The 25,437-nt window shown below is 40.7% G+C and overlaps 1 protein-coding gene across 2 annotated transcripts in view; it reads left to right on the forward strand.

Annotated features, from left to right (window-relative positions):
* BMPER (BMP binding endothelial regulator) overlaps positions 1-19,279 on the forward strand; it is a 145,182-nt gene extending 125,903 nt beyond the window's left edge. For both annotated transcript variants that reach the window (XM_037387200.1, XM_037387201.1), the window contains 2 exons: positions 12,269-12,399; positions 18,668-19,279. In XM_037387200.1, the coding sequence (XP_037243097.1) occupies positions 12,269-12,399; positions 18,668-18,849 (313 nt within the window). In that variant the 3' untranslated portion in view covers positions 18,850-19,279. The remainder of the gene's footprint in view (positions 1-12,268; positions 12,400-18,667) is intronic.
* Positions 19,280-25,437: the final 6,158 nt, after the last annotated feature.

Genomic DNA, 25,437 nt, shown 5'->3' on the forward strand with positions numbered 1-25,437 from the left:
AATCTTCTTTCAGTGCAGCTTTTTCTAATATTCATGTGCTCTGCATCACTGAAATGGGAGAGGGAGCAGGGAGGAGGGAAGGGAGGAATGAGGGAGGGAGGGAAGGAAGAGCTTCTCATATTCTGGCATTACTCAGTTCATCTCCCCTGATTCATGACCATTGTCCGCCCCTGATATATTCCTTTGCTCATTCTGGTTAGGCGTCTCAGCTGAAATCTAGTCATCGTATGGGTAACATTCGGATGTATATCATCTCATTCATTACGATGTGATCATTTGTGATTTACTATTGCTTGGTAACAAAATTTTCTTTTGCAGATGATAAAAATTGTATTAAATCATTGGCCCCAGAACAGTGGCTAAAGATCAATCAGGAGGGGTTTTTACTCCTGCCACTTTGGCTTGAGATTGAAACGTTTCATACAGTAGCTCTGCTAGGAGTAAGCTGCGCTTCCTTACTAACATAATAAAATGCAGACCATCCTAAGGGGATGAGGGAGTTGCATTCCAAAACTTGCACTGCAAGCGACCAAAGTTTAATGGAAAACTGTGAAAAGATTCTATTAAAAAACAATTTTCCTTCTATATATCATATGTTCTATTTTATGCTTTCCCTGCTCCCTCCTTTTTTCCTTACTGGCACGAAAACAGGATCTTTGTTTTGACAGACCTAATCCGCTCATGCTTTCTTATGGGCCCTCAGGCTCCCCACCTGTGGAAAGATCCATGGGAGCAGAAAAGCTATTGAGCGGGTGCCACTTGTTCACCTCAAAGGGAAGAAATCAGTGGCCTCCCAGAGGTATGGACTGCAAACACTGTGGTTCCAGAGGACCTATGGAGAACATGAACTATGAATCCTGTGTAACCTCCAGCAACACCTTTTCCTTCGGTATTGTCTTCTGGGATTTCTGTCTCCTGTCAGCTGCGCTTCTTCAGAAGACATGCTGTATGGGTTGCTTCACCGCAGCTGTGCCGCCTCCCTCTTCCCAAAGATCGAAAGGCACGCTCTGTGCTGACAATTTCTACCACTTCGCTGGTAAGAAAGGTTTTAAGTAGCTTACAGCCACTGCCAAGTTTGACAGCAAGCTTCATAAACTGGTACAGCTCCGAGATCTCTCTGCTGCTTCTGTAGGGAGGCCAGGGAAGATTTTATGGAGTGAAAAGTGATAGAGAGAGGCTTAGTAGCTCCATCAAGCAGCACGCTCAAGGTGGCTAACACTGGGCACTGATCTGCTCCGTAGATTCTCTTCCTAGCCAACATAAAGAGGCAGAGTCAAAATCAGATGTTTAGAACTTTGTATACAAGACTAAGTCCAGAATTTATCTTAGCATCTTTGCCACTGGGTATCGCCCACAGATGAGCAGGAAAATACCCCATCATCGTGATCGTTCTGTGATAGGGAGAGTTTGCTCATGCTTATGGCTGGCATCTCTCTTTAAAGACTGCTGATTCACATCATCAGAGCTGTCTTTGTATCTACCAAAGTAAAAGACTGTGCCCAAACCAACACACTGAAAGGTAAGTTTGTCACGAAGAAGAACAAACCTTGGCTCTGTCTACTCGTATCATCTCATCCCACCTCACCCAGGATTAGGTCATTCTGACTTTATAACATCCATGTGGGTTCCTGTGGCTCCCAGGCCAGGCTGATATGTCATGGAGTCGCTATGTCTAGTACGGGAAATTTTAATACATAGCATTTTAATTCAGGAAGCTTGAATTTAATGTTTAGTTGTGTTGTGAAAGAGTCTGGATCCTTCAAAGCCTTGAAGTACAGAACCAAAAAAAAAAAAAGACACTTCTGAGTCTTGGCTCCTCTGTTGTCAGTAGGAAAATCCCCATCCATTTTACTGGAGCCAGTGTTTCATCCACTGTATTTTCAGGTTCTGTACAGTGTTTTGCAGTTCAGGTCTTGTACTTAGGTAAGTTAAAGAACGGTGGTAGTATGTGGAGCATCTCTTATCCAAAGCTTTCTGCGTATGAAGCAGCAGGCTAAGTCAAACTGACCAAGAGATGAGAAACCAGGTCTCTGCCTCCTGGCTGAGTCCTCTATCACTATCAAACTGTTATGCTCACTGTTATGCTCACCCTCTCTCTCTGGTCTGTTAAACCTCAACCAGGACCACAGCAGCCCTCCCTGGTGAGCAGGAGGACCCCACTGTTGGGGAGCCGGCCAGGTTTCTGCCTGCCAATGCCCATGCAGTCCTGAGCACATGCAGAGCAAAACCAGAGGTGCCTGAGGAAATGTAAAGGCAGGAACTAGGCACCCAGCATGATAAGGTCAGCATTGCCAAGGGCAGGGCAACCACGCCAGGACCGCAGTTTTGCATTTGGGTGTTTGAATCCCTCCTAAATCATACTTTATGTACCTATGTCTTTGTATGCCCAGGTCCACAGTTTTGCGTTTGGGTGATTGAATCCTGCCTACATCGTACTTTATGTGCCTATGTCTTTGTATAGGTCTGGGCCAGGACCACATGGGAAGCCATAAAACCAGGAACAGAGTGGGTTTTTGAGTTTTTCAATTTGGGTAGGCTGGCTCTTATGCCACTTTTTGCAAGTCCTATTTTTAGCAATTATCTTTGATAAAGACCAAACAGGGAGATGTCTGAGATGAAATGCACTGTGAGCACGCGGCAGGCTGGAAGGTGGCATTAGTGAGCCTGGCTTTGCTGAAATGAGATTTTGGCTCTTGGTTTGTGAGGGGAGCAAGATGAAGAAGAAGGCTGTATTCTAAGTAGTGGTCTCGTATCTGCTCTTTCCCTTGCTCTCTTTCTTTCATATTCCATCTGGAGCCAGCAACTTTTTAAATGCTCTGCAGCCACCTAGAGGAAAAATATGCTTGATTGAAGTTAATTTTATATTGGTTAATCCAGGGAGTGGGCTCTGCAGAGTTTAAGAATGTGAGTTTCTAAACTTGCCAGCCTGTTTATTATTATATCATAAGACCTCTTTGGAAATATACACAGTGGATCGTCATCTAAAGCTGAAGATAACTTCAGTTTATGTTTTAACTTCTAGAAATATTTCCTGCTTTGTGTTCTCATTATGCTTGTTATTAGATATGACATATTTTTGCGACAGATAGATAGCATAGCAGGGCCATGATATGTTTTGTCGGTAGAGAGAAGATGATCTGTTTTGAATTTTTATTTTAGAAGATTTAAATCTTGTATTATTTTATATGTTTATCATGGCTATGGCAATATGCTACTGGTGTGCCTATGTGATTTATTTTCTGTAGGGCTATGACTCCAAAACCTCTCAATAATTTTTGAGGTTCCACCTAGCATGTTTATAAGCTTCTGAAAATCCTCTGACATTTCTCAGATGAGACAGTCACACAGAATACACTAATGGCCCCTCTGTCTACTAGAGTGAAAGTTAATGCAGTCATATTAGATTCATTTAGCCTATGCCATGTTCATTTGCACTGATTGAAACATAATAACAAAGTTTAGCTGTTGATTGAAAGTACCACTTGAATGGTATAAAGCTAGATATTAAAACTTGCCTGTCTTTCTGAAATTAAATTGAAATGACTGTTTTTTCCTCTAGATAAGATATGACAGTTCAGGTTCCGCTTGTGCCTGAAGAACTGGAGACTGGGTGGACTCTTCTTTAAAGATCAAGTCTAGACATGGAGAAAAAAAAAAAAAAAAGTAAATTACATAATGCAAAACCTCAAAACTATGATGGATTTTCCATGGTAGCTATGCCAGAGGATACTGAAAATTCCATTACGATGGGAGTGTCTCTGTCGTAAAGGTGAATTCATATTAGCAGTGTAAGTGCTAAGCAAAGTGTGTGCATGCAGTGAATGGAAATGCAGAATACTAGTATGGATATTGAGAAGATCCACTAAATCATCTTCCATTTCTTTTCCTCTCATAAGAAAGATATACACAGCAGATGCGGTCAATTGAAGTAGTGTGAATACTGCTGCATTATGTCAGAACAGGATCTGCAGTAAGGAATCTTATTGGCTTAAGAAATTAAAGCCAGAAAATTATGAAATTTAGGAATTTTTCTAGGCTGTGGGCTCTGAAGGGAAATGATGGGGTTCTGGAGACACAAGTAGGTCAATTTGTCCAAAACACTGTGCCATATGAAATCAGTGATGAACTCATAGGCTGTAGACCTCAGGCCACTGCAGTTATGAAAGATGGGGTTTTTGGTAGAAAAGCCCTTAGGAGGAGACTTTCTTTTCTGAACATTAAACCCATAGAGCACCTAGAGGGTTTTTTTCACCAGAAAACTTTGCATAAATGTATAATAAACCATACCAGGTAGCATTAGACATAACGGTACTGTAACATTTACCAAGTATGTGATGGATATTTCCAGGTGGATGACTGTGGATATTAGTTAACTAAAGAAATATCTGTCTTCAGAAACCAAGTTCTAGCTTTTGAACCTTCAGTGTCAGGTTCCAGGTGATTCTCTTAAATTTGCCTCTGTATCTTTTTGTTGGTCTAAACCTTTTACTGCAAATGACCTCTTTATAATATTATAGAGTTTGGTAACTCGGTCCATTCTAGAACAGAGTTATTATGGTCCTTGTATTTTCCAGCCAGATATACAAACCAGAGATGATACAACAGACAGGCAGCCAAATCCTTTATGCAGTAATCTCACCCAAGAAGGTGAAACAAATTGTATGTGTACTGCTCACATAAGCAAGTAAAAGAGATCATGCTTTGATAGACACATTTCAGTGTGGTATTGGGCACTTTTTTGAAATGGGTTAAGAAACTTACAGTGTGTGTCCTCCTTATTCCAATAATTCTGTATATAAAGTTGTGTGTAATGTGCACAAAGAAGTGTTTTTTAACTGTTTCACTTCAAGGTATATGCTACATATGAACTCAAACTCAAACCACTTGAGTTCACGTGTATACAGATACTTATTTCAAATGCCAGGACTTTAAAGGTTAAGTTCTGCGTGGCACAGCACAACTGAAACAGAAGAACAGGAGGTGAAAACTCTCTCCCACTTCCTGAAAGTGAGTAGAAGTGCAAGGGTCAACTCTTCCAGGACTGTGGGTGGCGTTTCTATATTCAGTTGGAGTTTCTTGAGCAAAAATCCACTCTCTCTAAAGGTGGCAAGTCAGCTGCTCAACTGTAGTGTAACCTTCAACTCTAGGAAATACTCTGAGTCATGCCAGATGCTTCTCGGAGCCCAGCATGGGACTTCATTGTCTTCCTCAGTCATGGTTCAGCTATTTCCCCACAGAGGGATTTTAGCCAACCTTTCCGTTCTCAGGACCAGAAAGAACATTTAAAGCCACAGACGCCTGTAAGGATCCAAGCATAAGATACAAAAAGCCTACTTGACACATTAGTAGGAGAATTATCTTGAAGAAAGAAGTAGGGAAGGCTGCTGTGCTGTTTTGGTCTTTATTTGGTTCTTCCTCCTTCCCTCCTTTGAAGTGCCTTTACCACTGCTACTACATATTCAGAGAGATTATAAATAGGTGTCAGGGTAGTGCTGTCCTGAGAACTTTAATTTTATGCAATTTCAGAAAATGTTTCAGAACGTTTCATTGTTCATTTTACCATATTCTTGTGGGTAATGTTGGTTAAGGCAATAAAACGCAATTCTGGCACAGCATGCTCTTTATATAAAGGTTAAAAATACACATAGAACACTCTTTTTGGCTTTATCCAAAGGCTTTTGGATAATACTTTTAGCAGCACATAGTATAGACTTGTGGTGATATTGTGCAGCACAGTATGCTTTTTCAGAGGTCTACACGGACCTTCATTTATTCAGTGTCTGGAAAATACCATTTTTGCTTACCATTTGTGAGGAAATACGGGTTCTGCCTTTTTTTTTTTAAGGATCTGGATATGAAAAGAAATCAAAATTGAATTGCTGTCTGTCTCTGCTGTGTTGGAAATTACCAACTGTAATTACCACTCGCATTTAAAGTATCCTTTTCCCAAGTTGACTGAACTCCTCTAAATAACTGCTTTGGAAGGGTGCCTTGGCAAGGCAGGGATGGATGTGGATATCTTTTGTGATTCTGTTTAATTACCTCTGAGTGCCAAGTCTATATCTGGAGCAGGAACAATGGCACTCAGAGTTAAATTAGGACTCTTTAATGTGTGTGTAGTACGACTGCTCCGCCCTAAGAATCTTAGATCACACGCAGCTTATGCCCGTTGGTGGAGTTGCGTATCTTATAATTTCTTTCTGCTTGATGGCTGGCTCAAAGTTGCACAAAAATCAGGGATCAGGATGAAATTTGAATACATGATTCAACTGCCTACTTCTGCAAACTCCTCCTCCGCAATCTGCCAAAACCAGCTACGGTATTCTCAAGCATTATAGCCAACGCTCTCTTTATAGAAATAAGATTTCCCCATGGAAAGCATATGCCTGCAGTAGATTTGCTATGCACTGCTCGCCAAAGATGAGCTGTGAGTTCCCTTTCTGCTCCCACATTTTTAGGGTATTTTTGGAGCCAGTTCAGCCGTGTGGGAGTTCTTGTACCATGGGGGAGTCTCCAGTACAAAGCACATGTATTCTGCCTGCTACTTTTTCTGGGCACTTTCCCACTTACCAGAACAAAGGGTCAGGGCACTGATGATTTACCTTTGTTACGGATGCCTTTATCAGATCCCTAATTTAAGGCAATGTCACCATTGTTATGATGTGTGGGAAAAGCACAGGGGGAGTGCAGATATAGTTACCTGGTCTTGGAAGAAATGATCCTTGAAAATGACTGCCTTTGCTGCATGAAAGAGTCTGTTCCCCAGGCAAGTGCTTTGAATGGATACTCAATAGATGTAAGGGCTTCTGTGTTTTCAGCAGCCTCCAGAATTACCTCCCTCATGAGTTATTTGCTGCTTTTGCATTAATATTAGTAAATTCTGGGGAAAGAGAGAATGATCTCAAGCCTCTGATCTCAATCCTCAAAGCCATAAAATGTCTTCAGCTCTACATGCTAAGCTTCAATACTTCAGTAAGATTAAACATGCACATAAAGACAACAGAAAGCTTGTGACAGCAACAGCATAAGCTTTTCCATTACACGTCGAAATGTGGTTCATCTTCTCGTCTTCTTACCTTGTCAAATAGCTTCTCTAGCTGGGGCCATAAATAATGGCAGCTCATTGAAACTTTGCAGGAAAACCAGCCCAAACAAACTTTCTCGTAACAATGTAACTACTGAAAGAAGCCATTGGCTTTTATTTTTTCTGTAAAGGAAGAGAAAGGAGGTCTAATTCTGGATCAGGAAAAATGAATCCTGAGTGTTGCTGCTGAATTGTGAGCACTTTGGTGTGATTATGGGAATCCAAGCTGGCTGTCAGGCAGAGTATAGCTGCGTTCATAACCAGCGCTAAATTAGGCCAAGCTTGCACTAGAACTCTGACTTGGCATACGCAGTAAAAAGTTATCCCAAGAAGTCTGTCTCACAGGATGGTGGGACTGGAAATCGATCCTCCTCTCTAGGCAGATGATCCTTCAGGCTTTGGAGTTTGCAAGTGTACAGCTTATCCCAGGTATAGAGGACAAACCCCTTCACTGTCTGATGCCTTCACATACATAAAATGGATGTAGTGATGCACTATCTCTAATTTCTTTTGTAAAGTCTGTTGAGACCTACTGGTGGAAAGAGGAAGATGCTAGTGTCTTCCGTGTCGAGCCACTCCTTGAAGGTACCAAAAGCTTTGAAAAATGCACTGTGTCATGCTCCTGTTGTGAAATGTGGCGGGTGGTGGTGCAAAAAGGAATCACCCATCCTAAAATAGCTGGCTCTGATTTTGGATTTCTGTGTATTGCAAAGGAAAAGGAACTGCTCATATCCCGCAAGTGAACATCTGCAATTTCAATCCCGTGTGGCACGGACTAAGGCTGTAGGCTTCGTTGCTGTGATCTTTTCTTCTTCCTTTTCATTAGTGCATGTAGCACAGGACTCAGTTCTTTGCCCTTTGTGGGACTTGGAGACTTTCCACGGTTTAATGTGAAAAAGGGCTGTTGCTGAAGGAGTGTACTCATCCCATTCACTTTGAAGATGTGGCAGCTGAGTGTGTGTGTGTTTGTCTCCTTCAAGGGTGTGTCCCACAGCTGCCGGATGCCTACACTTTCATGGATTTCCCCTTGCAACAGTTTGTGATTATACACACTCAATTAGCGCCATCTCTGACACACACCCTGCAGGCAGCAGAGACAGCATCAAAAGGAATCACAGTGAGGCACTTGGTACCAGTTGAGGCCTGAGAGGTTAGCTGTGCTACAGCGCTTACTCCGAGCAGGGACTCCAGATCAAGTGCGCCATCACAGCCAAATATACTTTAGAAATGTAAATATGTCCTTAAAAGAAATGTAGTTTTCTTTTGGAGCACAACATCATTGCATCTCTGTTATGATTTCACTGAGGGCAGAGCTAAGGCTGCCTGAACTATCTTGTGTGTATTTCCATAGCTGGTAAAATGGCTTCATTTTATAAGTAACTTGCCCTACAGTCTTCTTGTGGGATTATTTCTATGTGAATGTAATGTATTGATGTTTAAGCTTCTGATATGTTTTTACTTCACTTAAGCAAATGTTTTGGTCTTGGTAAAGCATCACAATGCCTTTGAAGGCCCAAAGTCTCCGTTAGCATGCAGTATGACAGCTTGTCAGTACAGCTTCATTACTGGCACAATTCCAGAGTTTTACTAAAAGTGGGGTTTTCTGTTGTTTGAAGAGTCCCGTCAGATTAAGAGTACAGATAAGCCTCTGCATACCTGCAGTTAGTGTCATCGAATCTATTTATCAGATTCAAAGGAGGAATGAAGAGGAGGCAGAATCTGGGGTAGCAGAGAATAATTTTTGAAATGTATCAATCACTGGTAAGGATGAAAAAAAAGAAACTATGGGCGTACCAAAGACTTTTGCAAGGGGAAAGGATTAGGGTAGCACACAAGAACCCATTTTAAAATTTAGCTATTGAAGCATCCCATAATAACCCTTTAATACGACTGTAACAATAACTGTAAGAAATGTAATTAAATGCAAGAAGTAAACACAGTCTGAAAAAAATACAGACCCCAAACTCAAAGCTTGCCTATGGGCCACCAGCAGTTCTCCCTTACTAGCCAGCCCCCAGAGGACAGACATCTGCTTCCGTGTCCTTTCCCAGAAATGCCCCGTCACTCCTGCAGTGGCTATCGAGCCGTGTACCTGCTCCCTGCTGATTTCAGAAGCGATACAAAAAGACCCCTCTCCCCTGACTGCCAATCCATCTAACTACAATTAATATTAATGCATTAAACTTGCCAGCAAGGAATTTCATTAGGAAAACAAGAAGGTTGTTTGGGGTTTTTTTTGATTGACTAGGTTTGGCAGCTGTGGATATAGTTTCGTTTACTCCTCATTTCTCATTCAACCTTAATTAATTAATTAAACATTACAAATAATTAACAATTGTCATTCATTAATAAAACTGCCACAATCTGATGACTGCTCCTCAGCCAAGCCTAGGGCTTGAGCCTAGCAGCTGTCATCAGGATTAAACACCTCAGGAAAATAAAAATTACACAAGCAATTAGGTGGGTAATGAATCAGAGGATTGTTTGTGCTGCACGTGGCATGCCACCTTCCTTTGTGGACACCCATGCCAAACACTGTAGCAAACAGTGCTGATCCCAGCCAAAGCGGAGATGTTTCACTCTGGAGCCCATCTGGATGCCCAAAATCATTTCAGTGCCAAGAGTTAACAGTGGAGTGTCGCTCATGTGTACATAGGGGCAAAATTCTCTGCACCCTGAAAGAGTGTGGCTGCCCTCCTGCAGGCTGGGAACAGTGCCCCGGCCTCCCTAATCCCCCAGACCATGCCCAGGCTTTGCCAGGGTGAGTGTTAGCCTTGCCACAAAGATGTTAATGATTAAAAAAGACTGGGAGATTGCCTGACCTGATGCAGCTGTAGGTGCACTGACTCAGTGCAGGAGGTTGTGTCTCCCTCTGAGCAACGGTAAAAAAACGTATTTATGCTCTAAAAAGCAGAGAAAGTACCTCAGGTTTAGGATTTTATAATTTCTAAGGCAGGAAATTGGTGAACACGTAGCCAGCCTGGGACAGGCGAGTGTCCCTAAACACTGCGGGCATTAATAATAACTAAATTTGAGTGGAAAGCAGGAAAATGTGATTGACAAAGGAGGCTAGCACAGAAACAGAAAGATGGTGAAGTGGTGTCTTGATAATGGACTCTCTCCGTGGAGATTATTACAGACTGTCTTTGTGATAATAATTTGCTGCAAACAAGCATCTCCTTCGCTGCAGAATGAGACATACACCTCCTAAATGGCACGGGGTCTATGGAGCAGTGCCTGCTGCAGGGATGCTAGCAAGAGATGACAAACATGTTGCGGCCAAAGGAAACAGTGTAAAGTTAGTGTGCCACATGAAAAGGTGACCCTTTGCCAGCTAACAACATCAAACAATGCCAGGGATGTTGTGCTAATCTGTTCCTTGCAGCCTATCACCTCTGATACCCATACTGCGGCATCTGTTACTGGGAAAAATGTAAAGGGACCTACTGCAGAACTGAAGTGAAATAAAATTACATTGTCCCTAGAAAGTAATTTCAAATGAAAACCACTGGTCTCTAAATATGAACGTGTTATATATTTGATTCAAACCAATTTTGTTTATCCACAGTACGTGTGTCTCAGTAAATGCAGGACAGGTAACGTTTTTACATTAGCACTTACGTTGCTTATTTGTCACAGTGAATTTTTAGGTAAGTTCTTGTTGGGCGTCCACTGAGAGTGAACAGGTTAAAAGCTCATGGAAATATCAAGCAGAACTGTCAGGTTTAAGCATATGAATCATCACTGAATCAGTCAGCGACTTTGGCAAGGGGAAATACTTCTCTTTAAGGGGCACTGTTGGAAATGCAGAAACAAGCTTGTCTGTGTTTGAAGATTCCTCTCTTCTAGTTTTGAATAAGGGATTCCAAATGACTCTAAAGCATTGTATGGGTATCAGGGCTCCTGATTACTTTGACTGAGGCGCTTGCATCTTTTCCAATCTGTTACCTATTCAGCTCTGGAGAAAGTTTCTGGAAAATTAAGCCTATATCCGTTCTTTTCTTATAGACAACTGAATTTTTGGTCCACAGCAAAAGCAATTAACATGGAAAGCTCATTTTTTACTTCAGCCCTTGGTCTTTCTGGAGGATTTGTGTCTCTCACAAACATTGTCTTGCCCTGTCAGGAATGGAGAAGTCCCTGAACATGCCTGGAGCAGGGGGCTCTTCCCATTGATGCCCAAGGTGCACACACAGAGCACCCTCAGTGGAAAGCAGAGGGCCAAATGTGTCTTCCATGTACCTTGTCCGTCTTCTAATGATTCCACTTGGGGCAGTAGGTACTCAGCACTTCTGATTTTGCATTGCTGCGTCTGCAGAAGCATCTAAGCATTTTGCATATGCAGAAACTGCTGACTGCAAATCCACTGGCTCTTGCCAGTTGTATTTTAGGTCTGTGCCAAATGGGCACACATTCTGGATGAGCTAACTTGAAATATAGTGGTGACACACACAGTAGCAGTTTCATTTAGGGCCGTGTTAGCAGCTTTGCTCCCTGACATGTTTTGTGGTGATTCCACCTTATGCAATGGAAGAAGATGGTGGTATTAACAAGTGCCTGGGGGACTTCCTAGCATGAAAACTGCTCGGTTATGCTGCCTCGCTCCTGCTCCTTTGGAGGGTCTTGAAGTCTGGCATGTGGTAGTGGCACTGCTGAGAAAAGAGGCATATAGGTATTTTTGGGTCTTCGAAGTGGGAGGAGGCTGGAGGTAACCTGGAGAGAAGGCACAATTTCTCATCCGTTGCATGGAAGGACACATGCTCATCACCTGCAGAAGTCATCCACTTAACACTGCAGGTATTATTACTAGTAAAAATACTAAATTATTACTTTCCAGAGAATAAGAAAGAAGTCTTTAACTTGGGTTGACACAAAATCATTGCAAAAATGGAGTCTGCCTTCTCCCACTGTGGTCTTGGTCCTCTCTGCATGAAGTTTCTTGGGTCTTCTTCTCACCTCCCTGTTCCTGCATGGGTCTCTCCCTGGTACTCCAGAGACTGCTCAGCATCAGAGCAGCACATCAAAAAAGAGATAAGCCTCTGAGTGACAGCAGAGATGGGTTTAACTTTCTTGCCATTTAGCATAGGTTGCTGCAGTACTGTGCTCCATGGGACAACTCCAAATCTTAGACAGATACCTGCCAAAGCTTTCCTTGCTGATTTGTTTTGGGACTTTGTTCTGCAGGTCCTGTGTGACGGACATGTGTGAGTGCCCGGTCCACAAAAACTGCTACTGTGAGTCATTCCTGGCGTACGCCCGAGCCTGTCAGAGGGAAGGGCTGAAAGTCCAGTGGGTCCCTGAGCAGACCTGTGCAGGTAAGCGTATTGGGACTGCTTCTTTGTAAGCCAGTGCATAGGCTAATAATCTGCTATCCTTCTACTGGATCAAAAATGAACCGACTGGGATTGCACCAGCAGGAAAGTTGCATTCCAAGTTGTGGAGAAACACCTTGCCAGGAAAGATTTTCAACCATCAAATATTAGAAATGTTTATTTCACTGCAAAACTTTTCACTTCTAATGATGCCAATCTTAATTTTATGTACTTCCAGGAAGAAGCACATGCTTTCTTCTTTCAGGATATGTAAACAGTTGATTACAGATAATGTTGAAATTCCTTTGACCTCCTGTTAAAGCACAGTTACATTTCCAGAGACAACATGCATCATGCATACATGATTGCAGTAAGTTCAACCTGGGAAAAAGAGAGGATTTATTTAATGGGAATATTAAAATGCAAACCTGTGTTGATTTTGGTATTTGGACCAGATTCCCTGTGTGATTAGGACTGCATTAATTGCAAGTAATTGTAATTGTTTCCATGAGAACTGGTGGCCTGTGGTCATGGGCAATTGAATGCAATATTGGGGATTAGTATTTCCCCAGATGATGGTCTCATTAGTTTAGGACATTCTATAATGGCATTGGTTTGCCTGGAAATGTATTCAGATTTATGTAAAGCAATTGACAGTAGTTGGGGGGGGGGGGGGGGCGGGGGAGAGAGACGGATACTCAGTGCTGGTCAAAGAGCTATTACTTTGTGGTCCATTTCAGTGATTGTGTGTGGCTCAGGGTCTACTGTCTCAACTTCAATTTCCTTTTCTGTTGAAGGTATGATAGCAGGGGTGGGTGACTGACAGAGCAAATTACATTTGATTGACTGTTCCCAAAAGGCTAATTTTTTTTCTTCCAAAGCAACAGACAATCCAAACAGGGTGTCATTAAGTGAAAGCCCTATTCAGGAATGTGGTCTCAGACAGTTCTAATAACATATGTAATTTTAATCTATTGATCTGGTAGCAGATCCATGTAGAACCTGAAGCATCCTGACTTTTTTTTTTTTTTAACCAAAGCACCTCAGAGTGGCAGATGCTGTAAAAATAATAAAAAATCCAGTACCTGCCTTATGAAGTTTATACAAGTGTTGGCATATCATGACTTAACTAACTGAGGCTTCTTTTCACAGTTTTTTTCTAGCATTTTACCAAAGACAAGAAAAGTTTCTAAGGCAAAAACATTCCTTGAGAGAACATTATGAAGGAATTTAAATACACATCTTCCATTAAAGCTAATGAGAGAAGTGTTTAAATCTACCCAAGTTTTTTAATCTCAGTGCAGACTTCTAGAGGAAAGGGGAAATCTTGTTAAGCAGAAAATATGGATAAGCTGTATATGGTCAAGTACCCTCAAAACACTTAAACATCCAGTGTCAAACAAGTAGCACTATCTTCTACAGTAAATTGTATGGCAAGCATTAAATTGCAGTGCATCTACTGCACTTCATATGTTACCAATGGCCAGCATCAAGATTTTAATCTTTAACTTACTTTTTTCCCCAAAAAACGTGTAGTTACAATTATTGTGTTCTAATTATGGATAAAAGTTCCTGGGTATGAAACAATATATCCGTAATAAAACTTTAGCATTCTGTGACTTTCATTTCCTGCTTGACATTTCATAGCCGGTGGGATACTTGGAAGAGCTGTGTTCTGATGAAAATGGAGTATACTTATTAGTAAAGTCAGGTTTTAATTATTCTTTTGTGTGTTATAAAACCAGATCTTGTGTAGTTGCCAGTTCCTCTACCCTGACTGCTGTACACTTAGCTCGTTTTTATATTCTTTAGAAAGCTTGTGTTGTCTGGAAGGCCAGCCAAACAGGATGCTCGGGAGGCAGAATTACATGCCCTGTTCCCTACATGCTCTTCTTCCTCCCGCAGTGTGGCAGCGTATCCTCCTCTCGGTTCAGCAAATACTGCTGCTCAAAGTTTGCTGCCCTTTGACGTTGGCTTGGTAAGGGGAATGTCAGCAGTCATTTAACCAGAGGGGTGAAGAGAAGCAGCTAACGCGGAAGGAAAATGGTTAGGATAGGAAAGGTTTGATGAGATCCGTGTGGGAACTGGGAGGGTTTGGAAAGGAATATGGGTTTCTGCGGGAAGTTGTGGGAAGTGAGACCTGTTAGGATGGGCAGAGGAAGAAATATGATGTGTAAAGGAGAAAAAGAAAACCCAGGAGAGCCAGCGTGAGGGAAAGAAGAAGTAAAAGTGATACGTGTGAGAGGGAAAAGAAAGGGTACAAATGGAAGGAAGAAGTCTGAAAAGAAAAGGAGCTGTTGTTTTTTTTTTTCTTCAGACAAAGAAAGGCTAAGCAAGCAGTTTGTAAAGTACAATTAAGTAAACTGAAGTGGTGAAAGGCCTTGGCCCACAGTAATTTAAAATTGAATTTCTGAGGGCACTGAGAGAAAGAAGACCCAAGCATGGCAAATGGCAGTAACTCCCTGCCATGGGCATGACTATACAGGCAAGAAGAAAAAGCAGATATGTACCACAATAAAGTGCAAAGCACCGATGTGCTGACATGCTCCAACAGCCTCATAAAAACCAAACAATTTTCTCTTTTTCCTATGTGATTGGTTGAACTAGAGGAAGATGAGTATCTGACTTTGACTCTTCTCTCCTGGGTTCTCTGCTGTGGAATTTTCTGGCCAAAGTCACTCTTTTCCCCTGTCATGTTACTTTCCCTTAATCTCTTTATTCCATGTGAATATGTATCAGAAGGCCATTCTGCCTTTTCAGTGGAAAGTCGTTAAAAACTGAAAGGTGAAGAGATTAGCATGAGTGTATAAGTAGGTCAGTGCCCAGATCTATTGCCTTCTACTATGTTAGAAGGAGATGTGAATTACAAGCACCATGAATGACATTCAGTTTGAAGGTCCTACAAAACACCTCGAAAGCTCAAACTGTGCAACACCAACAGAAGAAGCAGCAGGACGATTCATTGATGCACAATTATTAGCTCAGAAATTTCTGTGGAATCAGATTTACCAGATATCACCCACCAAGGGAATTCTTCAGCAGTTCCATGTTAGGTATTCTGGCTTTTGTGTTGGGGAAGAACAAGAATTCCTCCTAAATAATTACGGCCATGTCTACCAAGACAGGCACAGACAGATACGAGCCATCCCTGTGAAACTGCCAAACTGGCTGGAATAAACCAGCTCTGGTCTGAAAACTGTACAGCCTTATTAGGCAGGGTTTATTAGCTCAGGCACAGTGCTGTATTTATGTGACTATATGGCTTCTGGACTGGAGCTGGCTATCATCCCGCCAGCTCAGAAAGCGATCTGAGGAAGCTCACATCTGTCATGCCAAACACATGTTCTAGAAGAAAAGTGGAAAATTCCTGTTGGGACTGGTAACATTGCAAAATGCAGTATTATTAGTAACTTCTGTACTTTGGGGTTGGGTTTTTTATTTTTTATTTTTGCTAGTGCACTAAGGAAGTTATTACTAACAGAGCTCGGTTCTTTAAGACAGGAATTTGCCTTAAAAGACGGGTGCAAAGGCATCACTTCTGTTTTCCATGTTTACATGGTACTGATTCATTTCAGCAGTCCCTGGGAAGCCTACTGCAGATTGTCTTTATTTTTATTTTTTAAACAGTTGATGAAGTGGAATGTTCTGGATCAATCACACCACATGTTAACAACTAGAGCACTCAACAATAAAAGCCATCCAGGGAACTTAAACAGCAGCCATTGTACTTTCCTGATTTTCCCCTTGACAGCAAGTTAGTAATGCCATTATAGGCTGCCTACAGCAGAAAATAAGGTCATCATATCTTCTGTATGGCATCATCTGAAGGAGAAGGAGGTGTTTTGACATACCACATGCACGTGGGGTAGAGCAGAGCTGGGGAGTACTTACAGATGCCACGGCTGCCAAGGGCAGGCTGTAATAGACCCTCGTTTGCTCTGGGGCAGAGATGAGGAAATGGAAAGGAGACCCTGGCCAGCTTTCCTCAAACCCACCAGCTGAGGCACCAAACAGAGCCCAGGTGGAATGAATGGGCTGGCTAGTACTGCTCTAAATCTTTGTGGGATGAAACCTGTGCAGCCTGAAAACTGAACCAGTTTGTGGTTGGTCAATTAGAGATCCTTTGAAAGGAACCTAATTTTCAGAGAGCAGGGACAAAAGCTTCTAGTAAATGGCTTCCTTCAGATAATTCATGTTGTGTGTGGACAATCACTGTCTGTCCTTGAACATCTTGGTCTGCTTTCCTAGACAGTTAATACATTGTTTGCAAAGCTCCTGGGAGCTCCACACACTTTCGTTTCCCCTCTTATAGAGATTCAACCTCTATTCTTAACAAGCTATGTAAGTGCAGAGTTGTTGTGAACTAACGTTTTACTGTACGCTCAGTATTGCTTGCAGGTCTTTCCTACCTTCTAAATTTCCTGTTTCACTTAAATTTCATTTTAGTTATTCTTTTTCTTCTTTTTTTTTTTGTCTTCTTTTTTTTTTTTCCTGTTCCTTCTTCAATATGCATGAAAGTTATTATGCACACCAAGACAGAAAGTTAAAACTGGAAAAACCATCTCAATATATCTATGCTTACAAGCTGAATAAGCCTATCTTGAACACTGCTGAAAGATGTTTTTTCAAACCTATACTAAAATGATGTTCAATAAAAGATGTCTCACATAGTTTTTAGGTAGCTTGCTCCAGCACTTTCTCATGTTTAAAGCTGGAAAGCTTTTATCCTCTCTAATGTCTACCTAATATCTACTATCTATCTGATATTCAGCTGTTGATTCTCTGTAACTCCAACTTTCTGCTGTGCTACCAAATTTTTCCAATTTTTTATTTGCTTACTTGTTCTCTGTCCTGAGAACTTTGTAAGTATCCTTGCCAGAATTCCTTCTTCAGGGCTGCTTTTCAAATATGTATAGATGCCATAAAATGCATTTTGTAATGCAGAGCATGGAAGTCTTGGTGTTAAGGCATCGTAAATTTAAGGGGTTCCTCTTCACCAGTAACAAAGTGATCTTCAAAACAGCATCAGCTTCTTGCAAGTTTTACTTACGTAAAATGCATAAAAGCTGATGCTGTTCTGAAGATCACTTTGTTACTGGTGAAGAGGAACCCCTTAAATTTACGATGCCTTAACACCAAGACTTCCATGCTCTGTGACACTCTCTTATACACATTTTATCAATTTATTTCTGCCTGTTTTCTCTTTATGGATAATAACAGTACTGTAATAGCAATTTAAGGCAATCCTCAGAACAAAATAGCATTTTTCTGTCCATAACAGAACTGTTCTTTAAAAAATCTGGACCTTCAATCTCTCTCAAAATGGAAGAAACCTTCTTAATGCAGCCACCTCTCTGTAAATAGCAAGAGATGATTTTGGATGCTTGAGAGTCCCTTACCATCTATAAACTATTTGATCAGTACTTGTTTTTGCCATCAGCACAGCCGTTAGAAAGAATAACAGACTTTCATTTGCTATCGAACCATGTATTATTCTCCATACTAAAAAGGCAGGATATAAAATGTTAAGAGTTTAAATATTGATCTGGAGGGGGTATAGTGCTTTTAGCTGAGCTCTCCTTGGTCTCTTATGTTGCAAATGCATTGAACTGTCAACTACATAAATCAATGAATAGATATTGGAATCATTAAGTGCAAGAATCCTCATTCTCGGTGATCCCTTGGTAAAATAGCATAAAACATGGAAATAATTGATTTTTTTTTTTTTGGTAGAAACGGTGCTGCTGAATGACAGCACTGTTTTGATTTCCTGGAATATGCAATATTGAAAGTATTGTCTCAGGAGTAGGAAGCCTGACGTGGTAAATGACTCTCTCTTCTTCTTTCTGTAGGAGTGGGACTGATAATAATTATCTGTCCTTGTAAACATTTCAGGAATCTTTGATAAAAGGTATTGTAACAAATAAATAACATTAAGCCTTAAATATAAAGCACAGATGGCCTTACAGATAGAAACCTTGCCAAAGCTTTATATACCATCAGCTGTGTTAAAATGCTCGAGAAGTTCAAGAGTGCTTGGAGCTTGATACCCTTTTGATAAGGAATTTTGCTACCTTTATGTTTGTGATGTAAAGTAATGTTGCATTTAATATAGTGGAATCTCTTCACAAGTAACTTTTTCCTCTAGGTGATAGTCATGCCAAAATGTGCTTTTTGATATCTGCAGTAGAAACCAAGCAAACGCATATGTAACTTGCCTTGTAAGACTCTGTGTAATATGCGTATTTTGTTCTTTTTAACTGCCTTTCAGCAACCCAGTGTAAACACGGTGCAGTTTATGATACCTGTGGTCCAGGATGTGTCAAAACATGTGACAATTGGAACGAGATTGGCCCATGCAACAAGCCCTGCATTGCAGGGTGCCACTGTCCGGCAAATTTAGTTCTTCACAAAGGAAGATGCATCAAGCCAGTCCTGTGCCCACAGCGATGACATTTGTTCTCTTTCCATGGACGCTAATGCGGGTGGTCACTGATGCCTCTGATGGTCACAGCCAGTAAAGGACTCCAGCTGTTTGTGTGCTGATTCTGCAAAGTACATGTCTACTCACAGACTGTAAATATGCTCCTGTGTGTGTATTTATGTGTGTTTATGTATACACACATGGCACCTAGAAAGATATATAAATGTATACTGTGTGTATGTAGACACACATATCTATATACACAAGTGCCCTGAACGTAAGTACAACCCATATATTTATATATATGTCCACACACACAAATATACATCATTTCTATATATCATAGAAGGATGAATTGTTATATGTATATTTTTTGCTATAAAGTTTATGTATTATTATTATTTCTAGGACCCTGATCTGTAAGTCATTGTATAAATAAACCAGGTGGTTTTAATATAATATAGTGGCATGAAAAGATTGGATGACTTTGCCATTGCATAAGTTTGTTGTTTCCAAGGAAACTTTTCTAGGGCCATAGCACTGCCAGACTGGATTAGTTTCAACACAGAACCTGGATTTACAGTTGTACAGGAAACTCATTTCTCTGGAGATGGAGGATTTATCTAGGAATATTTCATGCGTACCTTAGAGCTGCATAGTGATTGGTGACAGTGCTTAATCAGGCAGAGAAAGCTGGGGATTGGCTTTTATGCTTTACTGAAATAACTGTGCAAAATTATTTCCAAAGCTGGTTGGCCAACTGCCAGCATAGAGATATTTCTTTCTGGAACGGCACCAAAGAGTCAGGGGCCAGATTTTCAAAAGTGTTTGGCACCCAGCAGCTCGCTTTGAAAATTTGACCACTTCCCATTTCATATCCTAATGCCCCGTCTCTGTTGTTGTGTTTGGCAGTAGCTGTGAATACACAATAAGGAGCTTGAAGAAAATATTCATGTACATATTAGCCCCTTTAACATGTTGGAAATTGCTGGGTTTATTTCATATTTCCCCCAAATATTATGCAGAAAGCAAATCCTACTATGAATTGGAGTGTTTGATTTCAGTGTGCCTTAAAACATGAAATAATGCCAGGTTTAGTAACTCATTTCATTTATCAGCATGGTTTAGAAGAAAGACAAATTCACCCCACCAAAAAAACAGTAGAGAATGTCAAATGCTAATTGGAAAACTGCAATTTATTTCCTCACTGATCTTTTGCTTGAGGTTTATGAACATGTGGGCTCTGTGAAGTTTGCATGACTTTTGAAGTCTCCCAGGGGAGAAGCAATAATATGGGATTTCATTAGAAACTGTTAAAAAAGCCATACAACTTTCTCAAGCCTGAAGGAAGGGGGGGGGGGGGGCAGGCAGGCTATTTTTCTTACACTGGAAAACCTCTTGTACAGCCTGATGGAACACTCTCTGGAGATGGCAGGAATCTTTGGGCATCTGATTTAGGTTTATAGTGGAGTAATACCCTCCCACACAGCTACTTCCATTATGCCTTGCATTGAAATTGCACATTTTAATGCTCTGAACAATTTTCTCCTTTAATTCTTCACTCTCCAGGAAGTTTTGCAGGGTCTGAATTTACGGTGAGTGGGTGCAACAAACTTGGTTTATACAACCTGTCTGTGATCCTGTCCTGGAGGAAGATGCTGAGAGAGCCTGGTTAGCTTAGACACCACACTGTCCAAAATGCTGCACCACCACGGTGTTAAAAAGAGCTGGGCAAATAATGCCAGGAGCATTCTGTGGATGTTTATCTAAAACTTAAATAAACTCAGCTTGATCTTTTTATGTCCCCTTTGTGTTCGTTTTATCGGAACAATCAAATAATTCGGTTTTACTGGCAGAGACAGTTTTGAAGCTGCATACACAAGTGCACTGGAAAGCAGAGTTGCAAATGTGCAGATCCTATCAGAGCAGGAAACTAGGAGTTTTATGTGGCTCATGATAATTGAATGGTGAAGCTGAAATTTAGAACAATTGCAATTGGTCCAAGGAGTTAAAAAATAAAATGGTAGTCATTAAAATAATTTAAAGCATGTTAGACTGAGGAGCATTTCAGCCTGTGAGCTTTCAATGCTGAGATATGGGATCTAAACCATTAAAAAGGTTATTTGCCTAGCTCTAGTTTAGGATATATTTTCATTACTGATAGATTTTCATTACTTACTGCTCAGTGTTTTCAAAATAAAAATACAGGCAAAGTGAATTGCATAGATGAACAACGCATAGAACTGTTCTTGCCTCTTCTTCTCCTGACCGATGAAGGTGAGTGAAAGGTGAAAGGAAAGCTCTCCGGCTCTCTCAGTCCACTGATCACATTCAAGCAATGCTTAATTGATGCCAGGTGAAGAGGTGACTCAGTCTATCTGTAGGACGAACTCTTATTTTTAAATCTTAAAGTGGTTCAGGTTGAAACCCGACCTACAGGTCATCTCGAAATGAGGACTCATTCCTTAATTTAGCTTTTTTACATCTGCCTAATTATGGCTAGCCCCCTGCTTTTTGCTTTAATGTATTCTGATGACAAAAGTGGTTTTACCTCTATAAGCTGTCCGTTTGTGCCCTTACAGTGCTGTAAAGCTTTTTCCTCCAAACTCCACAGTTTTTAAGGCAACAGTGAGGGCTATCGTCTGCTCAGTTCACATGTACAGTCTAAGGTAAAGGAGTTCTGCTTTTCTAGAAATTGCCCCCAAGGTTCATCTTGCACAGGTTTCATATCTGTATCTGCAGTTACCCTGTGCCCAGCTCAGCTATTCAGATCAGTCCCAGCTGGGGCTGTCTCACTCTGCTCTCCTGTTTGCCTCTCTTCTTCCAGGCTATCCAAAAGTTGAAAGCCTAGCCCAATAACATCAATAACAGCATTACCACTGGCCTCATTGAGTTTGGGTTGCAGCCCATCTTCCTCCTTAGTGCAGCATTCTTTCTAATTCTGCTGTCTTGGCTCATGAAATATTACCCCTATGATGTTAGGGCTCATAAATTATTACCCCTAGGATACCGGAGCTGGAAACTTCCTGCATATCACTGGGGATTTTTTTTTTTTTGACAAATTCACTGATAATCCAACTTTAGTATGCTAAATGTGTTTAGTATGAAATAATGTGTTTTTTAATAATAGCATAAGGTTGATAATCCGTATGGTATATTCACCATGCAAAACTGATGGCTGTGTAAGTTTTGGTCTTGACTATGCTCGTGTCAATCTGTGCATATAACTTCTTGCCAATTTGTAAGGTGAAATATATTTGAAGGAGCAGATGTTCCAACCAAAGAATGCTCCAAAAGGAGAGTCTGAGAAACAGCTCTGTAATCTGATGGATGGAATCAAGGAAAGACTTGGATCAATAGCTTCACCATTAACCTGCTGTGTGTTCCCTGGCAAGTCATTTAAAATTCTGTACTTCGTTGGGGAAATGAGGCTCTGGGTTTATGCATCTTTTTTAAGTTTATGGATAGAAAATGTTCTAAAATGCCATACATCACCAGGGGAACATCAGCTGGTATTTTACCAATCTACTCAGGTCTGCTTTGCATCAGGTTGCCCCATATCTCCCAGATCGTCATCGCTTCAACGTCAGCTTTTAGTTGGCATTTGTGGAGCTCAAATACATTTACTTCCTCCTCATTTACTTTTAACTGTGTCTATTTTTGTCACATATATTGAGTTTTATAAACCACAGAGACAAACCATAGCCAAGCAGAGCAATTTGAGTTGTAGCCCAACTCAGTAGGTACTCCCACCTCTTCCAAGAACACCTTTCTTCTATTGAGTAAGGTATGCACTTGGAGCAAAAAATTAAAAGATTCTTAATATCCTACCCAAATGTGACCCCATCCTTGCATGGTGTAAGTAGTTTCCAGTAAGTAACCTAAAAGAGGTAAGTTCTTCTCAGCAGAGGCTTTTCTGCTTTTTTGAACACAGGATTCAAATACAGTTTGGCACTGCTTGACTTCCCCCTGACAGAACCCGACATTTGCAATAGCTGGACCGATCTGGAGAAACTGTATGGGGGTACATTTTTTTTTTTTTTTTTTTTTACCTTCATCAAAAGTGGACAAGGGTATATCAGAGCTAACAGATATGACAATAACAGCCCACGCATTTGCAGCTGGACAGGCTGGAAAGAGAGGCAGTCAACCGCATTTAGCACTGAATTGGTGAGATGCGGGTATTTCAGGACCAGACACGATTTAAGGGGCCATTACGCCAAGGTCTCCATACTTGACAAACAGAACTTTACATTATATAATTTGGATCAAATGCTGGTTCTCCTATCCCTGATTTTACCATTTTAGAAAGTTTTGTGATGAGAAAGATGCTTCTTCTTCCTTACAGAGACATTTCTAGTCTACAACTGCAAATTTTTCAAGCTAAAGGCCCAACCATGGTGCCGTTAGAGAATTCCTTCTCTCTCCCTCTGTGCAAAGGTTACTGCACAGATTAGTATTTCTAATGCAATAATCACGTGACACCTGAGCACAGAGTCTGTAACAACAAAATAAAGTTCTCCTATGAACACGAGGTAGTTCTTGATCCCTCAGACGGCCACAGCACTGTGTTTGAATGAAGGTGATACAATAGTGTAAAGAAATAAAAAGGCAGGATGGTGGAAGAAGGATAAGAGGAAAATGAGAAAGGAGAAAGTAGTAACAGGATTATTTTTTTTCTGTGTGGATATTTTTCCTCTAAATGGTAGGAAACTCAAAGGGTTCTCTGACAAAGGCAAAGTACATCCATACTCCCTGAGCAAAAAATAACCCCAACAACCACCCAAAAAACCCAGACCAACCACAGCAGAATCGTATGTTCAGCTCTGAATAGAACAGGCGTATATTGGTAGGTATAGAAATCCATAATTAAAATAAGGTTATGAGCTTCTATTCCTACTTTTCTCACAATCCTTAAATCACAGTAGAAGTCACCATCATTGTTAATGAAAGGGATCTTATTTGCTGGGCTGAGATGCGGCAAACGTCTGTAGAATTTGATTCTTGTGCTTCCACTAGCCCAACAAACCTGTTCTGGTTACCTCCAGGATATGTGTTTTAGTGAACACACATCATCTCCCACTCTACAACTGTCAGAAAAAAGGCTGCAAATGCATGTTTATAACTAGTCTGGGTCCTGGTTTTAAGATAAAATGGCAAGTTCTACTTACTACCAAGAGGTCACAGGTTTTCTTTTTGACAACATTGTTTTTACCAGGCAGCAACATTGCTCAGCATCAAGCAGCGTCTTAGAAACGTGAAGCAATGTGAAATATGACATGTAGCATTTGCTATTTGCATGACTTTATCCTTTTCGTTGCGAGTTATGAGTTAATGCTAGCCCTGCACACAGGAGGAAGTTGGCTCTAATGGAGTGTGTCTCTGGTGGGAGAGGGGTGATTGTATAATTACCATTACCATTGGAAGCGTTTTTTATTTCTTTAAGTGATGCTTATAGCTGGGCATCAATATAATTTGGGTTTGCACATGAAAGTGAAATGATAGGAATTTAGGAATTTCCTGCCCAGACAGACCCACACATTTTTTCTTATCCAGTGGTAAAGAAATGCTTCAAAGAGCAGTATATAAGCCTCATAATGGACAGCGGTGCAACAACCTGTTCATAGCGGTAACTTAGCCTTATACTCTGGCAGTAAGTGGTTGCTACTTTAATGACCTAGTCGTTCAAAGCACTTAACTATGTGCTCAAACTTTGAATAACCTCATTTGCTTCAATGGGGCAACATACATGCTGACTTCCAACCACATGCTTAAATGGTTTGCTGGGTCAGGGCCAGAGAGTTCAGCATCTGGCAGGATCAAATACTAAACCTCATGATATTTCGTATTTCTTCATGATTTCTATACATAGATCTATTTTATGATCATGCTGCTATCTACTGCTAGAATATCACAGAAGTCAAGGCTTTCTGAAGCTTTTTGTTTTAAGACTTCAGAAGATTGGAGATTTTTTTTCTATTGATTTCCAATTTCAGCATAGTAATTTCTTATGTCACATTGTAATTTCCTACCCTACTTTGTTATTGTTAAAAGAAAGGGACATACTGGATTTGAATTTTTCTCTTGCATTCATAAAAGTAGGGAACAATTTCAGTGACTTACTGTTGCAAGCTACACTAGTTTGAAACCGATTTGAGATCATACTAGCACAATCCTGGCTTTATAGCTGCAGAACAAACCCATGATCCTGGTGTGGCTGCCCCCAGTTATTAAGCCTCTAACTGCTGCTAGCTATAGTTCATTATAAAACTCTGATAACACTGTATTAGAATAAAAGCATCTGCATCCCAAATCAGTATAAATAATTTGCTACAAGAGATCACAGTTTATAAATGAAGGGGGTGGAGAAAGTAATTTGTTGTACTTATGTTCACAATATTTTTTATAAATGGTATTATTAAGGAAAAAGGAAGAATGAATATAGAAACTGATGAAGACAAGTTCAGAAACTAAAGATTATTTTTTTTATATATTTACTGCAAGTATTCAGCTTCTTTAATGAGTATCATTGGCATTCAAAACCCATAGAAAAAACCTGACTGGGTTTGACAGAATATGGACCAAACCCCAGAAGTGGGTATGTGCCAGCACAGTTC

The sequence above is a fragment of the Falco rusticolus genome, chromosome 4, assembly GCF_015220075.1.
Source record: "Falco rusticolus isolate bFalRus1 chromosome 4, bFalRus1.pri, whole genome shotgun sequence".
NCBI lineage: Eukaryota > Metazoa > Chordata > Aves > Falconiformes > Falconidae > Falco > Falco rusticolus.